Below are 12117 nucleotides of genomic sequence, written 5' to 3'. Positions count from 1 at the left end.
TCCTTTTACATAGTCAACACATGTACATAAAACATGATTGTCTAACTGCTTCTTTGTTTTTTACCAAAAGAAATCTTAGGTTTCACAAAAATCTATTAAGCTTTTACCATTTTCACCTTTGAAAAAAAGACACTTAACATGCAGATTTTTTGATCCTGCTGAATTTATGATTGTACAATGTATAAATGATTCCTGAAATAGGAAAGCGGTGGGAAGCTCGAAGAGACCTCATATATTAGATGCCCAAGAATTAGGCTAATAGAAGCTTATAATGGCGTAAGCTTTTCTTTATTTATAATCATTGGTCTCGATGAGCGAAATTAAAGGGGCGCCATATGAAGTATAGCTGCCCCAATTATGCACTTAGTCAATTGTACTATAATATTGTACTTAACTTGCGAACTTTAATCTCCGGCATCAAGGTCCAAATGCTGCTGAAGTTGATGGTAAAATGGGAAAAACCGACTGATCCGACACGACGGATCTCCAACGATCCACTGATAAATTTAGAACAGATATTAAGCGAAGAAAAATCACCAAATTCAATCGTGATCAGAATGATTACAATGAGGACAATGTTTACGTTAGGCTTAATAAATATAAAGAGGGTGCGTCTCCGCCTAAAACAGTGGCTTTTGCGGATTCCGATGAGTCGTCGAATGGAACAACTACCCAATCTGACACTCGCAAAAAACCTTTTTTAGACAAACGCAAATTTCCTCCCAAACCAGGACGCTCTCGAGGCAAGAAAACAACACAACATCAATCCCGCGACGAAGATGTGATGTGGCACAAGCCATTCACCCGATCCCAATCCAGTCGTCAGTAATTAATCTGTCCCATCATGATTTAACCTCTGATGAGGAATTGGTCCTCAACCGGGGATTATCTTTTGTCCCCACTAATAAACACAATCCCTTCACAAGTAGGATTGCACTACACAGATTTTTTCGTACTCTTATTATCAAGCTTCATTTTTCCGCGGCAGACATTGCCCAAGATATGTCTATAGTACGTCCTAAATCACGCTGGCTCCCATCAGGTCCAGTTGACCCACATATTAAAACCTTTCAAACTTTGGTTTTACAGGACATTACTGATATTGAAATGCAACATCGACGTATCTTTCATAATTTATCCAAAGGTGAGAATGTTGCATTAAAACATCTTGCACAAAATTCAGATATTATTATAAAACCCGCTGACAAGGGAGGTGCAGTAGTGATCATGGATCACTCTGCATACCAACAAGAAATTTATAGACAATTGGAGGATTGCAAATACTACCGCAAATTGTCAGCTGATCCCACAACAGACCTCTCCCATCAAATTCAGGATTTATTACAAATAGCCTCCCAGGTGGGTTTTCTTACCACCAAAGAATACAGATTTTTTAATGTGGAGTCTCCTAGGACTCCGGTGATATATGGGGTCACCAGTAGCCACAGACATTGCCAACTTATATGTTTCCCATTTTGAAGAAACAATTTTATATCCATCGTCTTTCTTTAAATCCATCACCCAATGGTCTAGATACATAGATGACATCTTTTTTATCTGGAATGACTCAGAACATCAATTATCTGTATTTCTTCAATGGTTAAATTCAGCAAACCCTCACTTGAAATTCACCATGACGTTTGATAAAGAGCAGTTATCTTTTTTGGACATTCTTATTTCCAAAGTAGCAGGTACAATACAAACAACTCTTTTTAGGAAACCTACAGATCGTAATAATTTTTTAAAATTTGAAAGTCATCACCCACGGAGATTCAAGGAAGGCCTACCTGTGGGACAATTTTTCCGCATTCGCAGGATTTGTTCCGATCAGCAAGATTTCCTACATCAAAGTGCAATCCTAAGTGATAGGTTCAAGGAGAGGGGATACCCAACAGCAACAATCAAAAGGGCTTTCAAAAGAGCCAAGTTTTCTCCTCGAGATTCCCTATTACAATATAGGAGTCGCAAACAGACGTCACAAACAGTATGTGTACTAGAACATACGAATCTTACACAACAAATCCGGCAGTCTATTCAGCGTAATTGGCATGTCCTTAGTCCACATCAGATCTTCCATTCTCCACCCATGTTTGCATATAGCAGAGGGGTTAATATCAAACAACAAATAGTACGTGCCACTCAACATTTGGATATCACTCCCGGCCCCCCGGGTCAGACACAGTGCGGGAATTGCAGCTTTTGTACCCTAGCCATCACTGGCGTTGAATGGCAAGACCCCAATACCCAGATTCGAATTATACAGCAACAAGCTGTCCATTGTAACTCTGATTTTGTGGTATATGGACTCATTTGCCCTTGCCAAAAAATTTGTGTGGGCAGAACTACACGTAAAATTAAAGTCCGGTTAATTGAACACCGTAGCCGTATTAAGAACTTAGATGTCAAGGCCCCCATGGTACAACATTGTGTCACACATCAACATAAATTTGAACAATTCCAGTGGTTGATTATTGAACAAATCGCACAATCCTGGAGGGGGGGAGACAGACTCTCCACATTAAATTTGAAGGAACATCAATGGATCTACCGTTTACAATCTGTGGAACCGCGGGGCCTCAACGAGAAAATAGAGTGGTACACTCTCATTTAGACTTTGCCAATATTGATTGCCTTTTTGTTTTTTTTCCCCCCTTTTTAAAAATGGCAGACAGTGACGACATCATCCACACAAGGATAGGTTTGGGTATACTCTCGGTCAACTACTTTCAAGATGGCCTCCTCCCACGTCATTTCCCTTTTATGGATAGCTGCACCATGGGGAATCCCTAACTCTTTTTTCAAAATGGCTGCTGATGTCGTCATTTCCCTTTTATGGACAGCCCCTGTCCCAAAATGGCTCCGACTGTGACGTAAGTGCCCTTATTTGGACACACCCATATCCTTGGCGCCTTTTTTGTCTTTAAAGGTCAGCGTTCAGACGTCTCTCGCTGCCGATAGTACATTCACGGTCCAGCGAGTGACTCCAGCATCGCGACGAGGTAATATATATATGCAAGGTTTCCTGTCTCAAAACACCAAACGTAAGGTCTTTGTACTTTATTATGCGTTGTTTTATCTGTAGAATCATACAGAGACGCCTCCGGGCGCAACAAACTGAGTCAACGCTTCGTACACAGTAAGTGTTCTTTCCATTGATACTGCCGTCTCTCCCTTGCGGTGGGTTTTTACTATGCACTTGTTCTCTTGTATCTATTTCATTCTTAACAGTGTCAAGCATCTCCGGTTAGTGATAAAAGCAGGTAATAGTGGCACCCAGCCCCCTGAGGAAGGAGGTTCCCTCCGAAACACGTCGTGTCGGATCAAAGTCGGTTTTTCCCATTTTACCATCAACTTCAGCAGCATTTGGACCTTGATGCCGGAGATTAAAGTTCGCAAGTTAAGTACAATATTATAGTACAATTGACTCTAAGTGCATAATTGGGGCAGCTATACTTCATATGGCGCCCCTTTAATTTCGCTCGAGACCAATGATTATAAATAAAGAAAAGCTTACGCCATTATAAGCTTCTATTAGCCTAATTCTTGGGCATCTAATATATGAGGTCTCTTCGAGCTTCCCACCGCTTTCCTATTTCAGGAATCATTTATACATTGTAGATTTCACTTATAAGAAAATTATTACTTACCTGCTAATTTTCGTTCCTGTAGTACCATGGATCAGTCCAGACCGTGGGTTATGTCCCCAATCCAGCAGATGGAGTCAGTCCAAAGCTTTGAGGGGGCGTCACCATAAGTACTACTACCCCCTCTGCAGGAGTTCAGTATCGAGTATATCAGAGCCCGAGAAAACAGAAAACCTCCTGAATGGATCAAGTTGAAACAAGACGGCAACAATAAGCCGCTAAACTGAAATAGAGAAAACTGGAACCTCCCCACGAACGGGTGGGGGCCATGAACATAGCGTGTCAACCTCCATAAACAGTGAAAAACTGGTACACGTAAAAAGGAAACAGCAGGAAGACACTACTGTAACATGAGGAACAGCTGAGAGAATCAGCCCCAAGACAGCGGAGCAGGAGAAGAACCCAAATGCGGTGGGCGTCTGGACTGATCCATGGTACTACAGGAACGAAAATTAGCAGGTAAGTAATAATTTTCTTTTCCCTGTACGTACCTGGATCAGTCCAGACCGTGGGATGTACCCAAGCTTCCCTAACCCGGGTGGGATCCTGCGAGGCCTGCTCGTAGAACCTGTTCGCCAAAGTGTCCATGAACGGACGAGGCGAGATGTAGTCTATAGTGTCTTGAGAACGTGTGCAACGACTTCCAGGTGGCCGCTCTACAGATTTCTTGCGAAGACACCGAGCGACTCTCCGCCCAGGAGGCCGCCTGAGAACGTGTAGAATGCGCTACGATTCCGGGCGGGGGCGTCCGCCCCACCCCAATGTAGGAAGCGGCAATGCCGGCCTTCAGCCATCTTGCAATGGTCGTCTTCGAGGCCTGAGATCCCTTCCGGGGCCCGGACCAAAGGACGAAGAGATGGTCAGAAGTCCGGAAATCATTCGTAGCCTCCAGGTAAAGGCGCAGGGTGCGCTGGACGTCAAGGAGACGTAGCGAACGCGGCTCCGACGAAGGGAAAGATGGAAGTTCCACCGTCTGATTCATATGAAACGCGGACACCACCTTCGGAAGGAAGGAGGGCACAGTACGAAGCGAGACTCCCGAATCGGAAAACCGGAGATAAGGTTCTCTGCACGACAGAGCCTGTAGCTCGGAAATACGCCGAGCGGAGCAGATGGCCACCAGGAACACAGCCTTGAGAGTGAGATCCTTGATTGTCGCATTTCGGAGAGGTTCAAACGGAGGTCCCGACATGGAACGTAGTACCAGATTGAGACTCCAAGAGGGACAAGGGTCCCGCAATGGAGGCCGCAAGTGCTTGACTCCCTTGAGAAAACGGACGATGTCCGGGTGTTGTAACAGAGAACCTCCGTCACGCAGGAGGGAGCCGAGAGCGGCCACTTGAACCCGAAGAGAGTTGTAAGCGAGTCCCTTGTCCACCCCTGCTTGGAGAAACTGGAGGATCTGGGAGACAGACGCCTCCTTGGGTCTGGTGTTCAGGCCGGTACACCACAGCTCGAACACCTTCCAGACTCGAACATAGGCCACCGACGTCGAAGTCTTTCGAGAGCGTAGCAGCGTAGACACTACCGCCTCCGGGTAACCCCGTCGGCGGAGGCGGCGCCTCTCAAAAGCCAGGCCGCAAGACAGAAGAGTTCTGCCTGGTCGAAAAATACCGGTCCCTGGTGAAGGAGGCGGGACAGATGTCCCAGACGGATGGGTCCGTCGATTACCAGTTGAAGGAGGTCCGCAAACCAAGGCCGTCTTGGCCACTCTGGCGCGACGAGTATTACCGTCCCCTGATGAACCTCTATCCGGCGGAGTAGTCTTCCCACCAGTGGCCACGGAGGGAACGCGTATAGGAGTAGATCGGCCGGCCACGGGAGCGCGAGAGCATCGACGCCCTCCGCCCCCCGCTCTCTCCGGCGACTGAAGAACCGAGGAGCCTTGGTGTTCTGGGCGGACGCCATGAGATCCAGGTGGGGAGGTCCCCACCTCCGGACAAGCAACTGCATGGCCTCGTCGGAGAGGGACCACTCTCCGGGATCCAGAAACTGGCGACTGAGGAAATCCGCCTGGACGTTGTCTACTCCCGCGATGTGTGAGGCCGCCAGACGGCCCAGATGCCGTTCCGCCCACTGCATCAGCATCGCTGCCTCGAGTGCGACTTGCGGGCTGCGAGTGCCGCCCTGTCGGTTGATGTAGGCCACCGTTGTCGCGTTGTCGGATAAGATTCTGACGTCCCGATTCCGAAGGAGAGGCAGGAAGTGGATAAGCGCCAACCTGACCGCTCTGGTTTCCAGACGATTGATGGACCACTTCGACTCCTCCGCGGACCACGTCCCCTGTGTGGCGCTGCGATCGCAGACTGCTCCCCAGCCTATGAGACTGGCGTCGGTGGTTACCACTACCCAATCTGGTAGATCGAGGGACATGCCGCGAGCCAGATTCTCCGGGACCATCCACCAGGAGAAGCTGCTCCTGGCAAGCTGGGGCAGCGGGAGAATCACCTGGTAGTCCTGCGAGAGTGGTTTCCAACGGGAGAGAAGTGCTCTTTGCAGAGGTCGGAGGTGCGCGAATGCCCAGGGGACCATGTCGATGGTAGACCCCATCACCCCCAGGAGCTGTAAATAGTCCCAGGAGGTGGGAGCTGGTAATGCAGAGAACCGCTGTATGTGCTCTCGTAGGGCCTGTGCCTTGTCCTGCCGTAGGAAAACCGCGCCCAGACGGGTGTCGAAGGTCGCTCCCAGGAAATCCAAGCGCTGCGAGGGCACGAGGGAGCTCTTGGAGAAGTTCACCACCCATCCCAGAGACTGCAAAAACTCTATCACCCTGGCCACTGCCGTCTGTCCATGCCGAAAAGACTTCGCTCGGATGAGCCAATCGTCCAGATAAGGATGAACTAGGATACCCTCCTTCCGAAGGGCAGCCGCCACGACCACCATAATCTTGGTGAAGGTGCGCGGAGCCGTTGCCAATCCGAACGGGAGCGCCACAAACTGGAAATGCTGATCCAGAATCTTGAACCGTAAGAGACGATGATGCTCCCGGCAAATGGGAATGTGAAGGTAGGCCTCCGTCAGGTCCAAGCAGGCCAGGAACTCCCCTCGATGTACCGCCGCGATCACCGATCGTAGCGTTTCCATGCGAAACCGGACCACCCGAAGGGATTTGTTGCCTTCCTTCAAGTCCAGAATGGGGCGGAAGGAACCGTCCTTCTTCGGTACCACGAAGTAGATGGAATAATGGCCCGAGCCCACCTCTGCGGAGGGTACGGGCACAATGGCGCCTATTTCCCACAATCTGTCCAGCGTCAATTGCACCGCCCTTCGCTTGACAGCCGAGCCGCAGGGAGAGAAGATGAACCGTCCCTTTGGAGCGCGGGCAAACTCCAACGCGTAGCCGCGTCCTATGGTGTCCAAGACCCACTGATCCGAGGTGATCCGCGCCCACTCCTCGTAGAAGAACGCCAGCCGCCCTCCAATCCTGGGGACGGCGGAGTGGGCGAGCTGAACATCATTGAGAGGACTTGAGAGAGAGTTGTCCCGCCGCGGGAGCGGGACGCGCGGGGCGGCGCCCGCGAAAGGAGCGTGTCCAGGTCTGAGACCTGGTGGCAGGGGGCCGAGCCGCCGCCGGCCTGTAAGTCCTGTAGCGTCTTTGCGCCCTGGCTCTGGTCCGGGAGGACGAGAATGCCCTGGTGGAACGATATCTGTCTTCCGGCAGGCGATGGACCGCGTTTTCCCCCAGGGATTTGATGATCTGGTCCAGGTCCTCCCCGAACAGAAACTTACCCCTGAATGGCAGGGAACCCAGACTCGATTTGGAGGACGTGTCCGCCGCCCAGTTGCGTAGCCAGAGAAGTCGACGAGCCGCCACCACCGAGGCCATGGAGCGGGCGAGGATCCTAAAGAGATCGTAGGAGGCGTCAGCCCCGTATGCCACCGCAGCTTCCAGTCTATCCGCCTGGGCGGCCTCCTCGGGTGGTAACACCTGCGAGGTGAGCAGTAGCTGCACCCAGAGAAGACTGGCCCGCTGGGCAAGCGAGCTGCACATCGCCGCCCGCAGCCCCACGGCGGAAACCTCGAAGACTCGCTTGAGGAAGACTTCCAACTTTCGATCCTGCGTATCTTTTAGCGCCGCTCCACCCGTAACCGGTATGGTCGTCCTCTTCGTGACCGCCGACACCGCGGAGTCCACCCTGGGTACCTTGATGAGATCCAGGAAATCTTCCGGCAGCGGATACAGCCTCTCCATGGCGCGGCTGCCCTTTAGAGCGGCTTCCGGGGCATCCCATTCCCTGGTGAGAAGCTGCAGGAACGACTCGTGAATGGGAAAAGCCTGAGCTCTCGGACGCAGAGCTGCCAGTACGGGATCCCCCTTCTTAGAGGAAGTGACGACAGCGGGCGCAACGGGAGCTGGCGGGTCCGGAGGAGGATCGAGGTCCAATCCCTGGATGATTTGAGGGATTAGGTCGTCCAGCTCATCCCGCTGGAAGAGGCGCAGCGTGCGTGGATCCTCTCCCTCCGAAGTAGAGTCCCCTTGCCCCGAAGCTGCAGGATCCGCCCCAGGGGAAACTGGGGCCGACCCAGTCCCCCCCGGGGCCACCGGGAGTCGGGCGTGTACGGGGAGCTGTGGGGCCCCCACGCCCGCCGGAGCGGGGGGGGCCGGGGAGAGGGACGAAGGCCGCGGTAGCTTGGGTGGTGGAGGTCCCATGGGAGCCGCCAGCTCCTGAAGATACGCAGTGTGCATCAGCCGAATAAATTCCGGGGAAAACCCCGGCCTACTCGGGGGGGGTACCGCGGGTGGGGGCCCCGGGGGACCCTGCCCCTGCGGGTCTTCCTCCGGATCTGTCTCCGGATGTAGGTACGGGGGAGAGCCCTCTGAGGCTTCCCCATCCCCCAGCGCTGCCTGTGCTCCCTCAGGGTGCAGCGCATGTAAAATGGCCGCCGTTCCCGCCAGGAATGGGGGAGGGGCCGGCCCGCGCCGCCCGGGTAAGGCTGCCATAGGGAGAGAATGAGTGAGGGTCCGAGACGTGCCTTCCCCCCCGGGGAGGCACCTCGCGCAGATCCCCTCCCTTGACACGCGCGATCCAGGCTCGCCGCAGGCCGAGCAACGCGCCGGCCGCGGCATCGAGATCGCGATGGGAAAACAGGTCCCGGCAGCTAGAACACCCCGACCTCGGGGGGGGGGCCGCGAGACGAAGCGCCGCTGCGGGGGGGCCCAGATGGCCTGCACTACCCGCCGACGAGAAAAACGCCGCTGCGGGGGGGCCCGGATGGCCTGCGCTACCCGCCGATGAGAAAAACGGCGCCGCGGGGGGGCCTTCCTGGCCGCACGACCCGCCGACAACTCTCCCCCTGCTCCCTGCTGCAGCCCACGTGGAGCCGCAAGATGGCCGCGGGAGAGGGAGAAGACGCTGGTAGGCCGGTCCCACCGGCAACCGCGTCCAACCTAACTGTAAAAATAAAATAACAGCAGCAATAGAAAAGGCAACTTACCCCGAAGAAGCCACTAACGCCGGAAGGAGAGAGAGAGAGAGAGACAGAGAAGCACGACAGGGAAGCCACGCCTCTCCAATTAGGTAATTAACTTTGTCCTAATTAATTAATCTTTTTTTTTTTTTTTTTTTTTTCAACAACTTGATCCAGACAAACTAGTTAAAGACAGAGGATAAAGTCCTAAGACAAGGGAAACACAAACAGGTTATAGGTGATCGGGAGCAAGCCCAGATTCCCCTACTCGCATCTGCTGGAGTCAGAAGATACTGAACTCCTGCAGAGGGGGTAGTAGTACTTATGGTGACGCCCCCTCAAAGCTTTGGACTGACTCCATCTGCTGGATTGGGGACATAACCCACGGTCTGGACTGATCCAGGTACGTACAGGGAATTCCTGATATTTGTGGATCTATTCATATTTGAATTTATGATTGTGACAGGCTTGGGCTCATCCCTCCCCAGTGTTGAGTCATCTAACTATCCCTTCTCTGTGTGGGGCTTCCTACTGGCACTTCTTCTACCAAGCAGCAATGGATTCCACTACCATCTTACAAAATAAAATCTGATATTTATATCCAGAAAAATAATAAATCATTTTTTACATTGATTTTCTTTTTTTGTTGTTGTAACTAACACTGATAAAATTCAAAGGAAAAATAAAATTGAAAATGAAGTATGTTAAGAACACAGTCACATAAAACTAGTAGAAATTGATATGAACTAATCACTATTTAACTGCCCTGATTCCCAGTACTTTTTGCATTATAATTTGGAATTACGGTACTTACTTTTGTTGTTATCCCAAAGGAGCTACACAACCCACCCACTTCCAATTTTAGAATCTGCATAAAGATGTTTACATTCATTTTTTAAATTACCTTTATTCAGATATCACCTATGTAGTCTCAAGTGGCTTATGTGCAACAGCCCTTCTGAATAATTTTATGCTGGTCCGTTAAAAAGTGTTAACATGCAAAGAATCCTATTTTCTTTGAGATTATTTTGTGAAGTAGAGCTCTGTGCTACATTTATTGTTACCAAAAAAGGAACTGGAACAGTTGATTTGAATAGCTCTAATGTTAACTAGTGATGCACACATTTTCAGAAAGTTTCAGAGACTAGGTAAACTCCTCAAACTTGACATATGAAAAGCAATGCAGGCCATCAATACACATCTATGGAGAATTACTTTCACCAAGTAGTAAAACAAAATGACCTGAAAAGGAAGTCAAAATATTTTGTAATTGATTTATCTTGAAAACTATCATTATGAAGCATCTGAACTGTACCCAACCTTGTAAATTTGTATTTAACATCTTTTTTTTCTTTTTTTAACCCAGATAACTGCACTGCCATCTGCTTTGAAATGACTGACCAGCCATGAAAGGCAAAACTGAAATTACATTTTGAATTGAACGTTCACGTATGAATGCTTACCTACACTGAGTAGCGCTTCTATGAAATCCTCTGTCACAACAGGAAGAGGGAGGCGAAATATATCATAAAGAACCTCAAGAAGACCTCGCTATAAATAAATGGGGAAAAAAAAGTATTATGCTGCACCAATATGCCAAAAATATACATTTTACATAACACTCAGTAAGCAAATTTTACTTTTTAAATTCCAAAATCATAAAACATCCAACACAGGATACAAATATAATGTCTTGAAACAAAAATAAATGTCATTGTAAATCCATAAACTATTACGGTAATTAATAAGCAATAGTAGCTTGTGATCTATCTAATGTTTAGGTACTTGCCAGGTTCTTGTGACTTTGCCACTGTTGAAAACAAGATACTGGGCTTGATGGACCCTTGGTCTGATCCAGTATGCCATTTCTTATGTTCTTAAGTATAAGGATGATGTCTTATTCTTGAAATCTTAGGAGTTCTTGCCCAAAATTGTTAATTATCCTTATGGAATATAATACAGTCTCTGGTAACATGGAATAGACTTAGTTTTTGGGTACTTGCCAGGTTCTTATGGCCTGAATTGGCCACTGTTGGAAACAGGATGCTGGGCTTGATGGACCTCTTGGTCTGACCCAGTATGGCATTTTCTTATGTTCTTATGATATAGGGTTAACCTGTCTAAACCGGAGGCATTTCCTATTGGATCCACAGATCTCAAAGATATTCCCCCAAGTCTGTCTGCCTTCAAAAAAGTGAGGGAGGGCCTCAAATACCTAGGGGTGTGGATTCCCTGCAATCTGCAGGATTTATACAAATTCAACTATGCCCCAGTAGTGGTCTGAATTCAGAGGGATTTAGATGCCTGAGGTGATTCTTTTCTTTCACGGGCTGGGTGAATCGGGGTCTTGAAAATGTACATCCTACCTAATTTAATCTATCTTTTCCAACATGTTCCTTGCTTTCTGATGGACAGTTTTTTCTCTTATTATTATTATTATTTAAGGATTTTTATATACCGGGGAACGTAAGAAGCATCACCTCGGTTTACATTCAAACATTAATTCAGCAAAGAGCTTTACAATATAACATAATAACTGTATGAATATAAGACTAATTATAACTTTGTAAAAAAATAAATAAAGAAAAAAATAAAGAAAATTAATATAAGAGTGTCTGTAGAAATATTCTGAAAGGTATATAATAGAACTCAGTTTATTGATAGAAGGCTTTTTTGAATAGCCAGGTTTTTAGGTTTTGTTTAAATTTTTTGTGGCAAAGTTCCTGGCGTAATTCAGAGGGCATAGTATTCCATATTGTGGATCCAGCAATGATGAAAGAATGTTCTTTTGTAGTCGAAAGTTTGGTCAAATTAGGCGCAGGGATCTTTAGTTTCGCTAGATGTTGGAATCTGGTAGGTCGGATTGATGTTTTGAATTGTAATTGATCATTGAACCATTGCATTTCTCTGTTGTGAACGGCTTTATGTATAAGAGTCATGGATTTATATACTATCCTTGAAGCCACAGGTAGCCAGTGCAATGACTGAAGTGCTGGAGTGATGTGCTCATGGCGTCTCGTGTCAGTGATGATGCGGGCAGCTGCATTTTGTAACATTTGCAAAG

The 12117-nt window shown here is 48.6% G+C and overlaps 1 protein-coding gene across 1 annotated transcript in view; it reads right to left on the bottom strand.

Annotated features, from left to right (window-relative positions):
- RICTOR (RPTOR independent companion of MTOR complex 2) overlaps nt 1-12117 on the bottom strand; it is a 663554-nt gene that overhangs the window by 447765 nt on the left and 203672 nt on the right. The window contains 1 exon segment of the mRNA XM_029578377.1: nt 10517-10604. Within this exon segment, the coding sequence (XP_029434237.1) occupies nt 10517-10604 (88 nt within the window).

This window comes from Rhinatrema bivittatum, chromosome 1, assembly GCF_901001135.1.
Source record: "Rhinatrema bivittatum chromosome 1, aRhiBiv1.1, whole genome shotgun sequence".
NCBI classification, from domain to species: domain Eukaryota; kingdom Metazoa; phylum Chordata; class Amphibia; order Gymnophiona; family Rhinatrematidae; genus Rhinatrema; species Rhinatrema bivittatum.
This window is presented reverse-complemented; position numbering and strand designations above follow the sequence as displayed.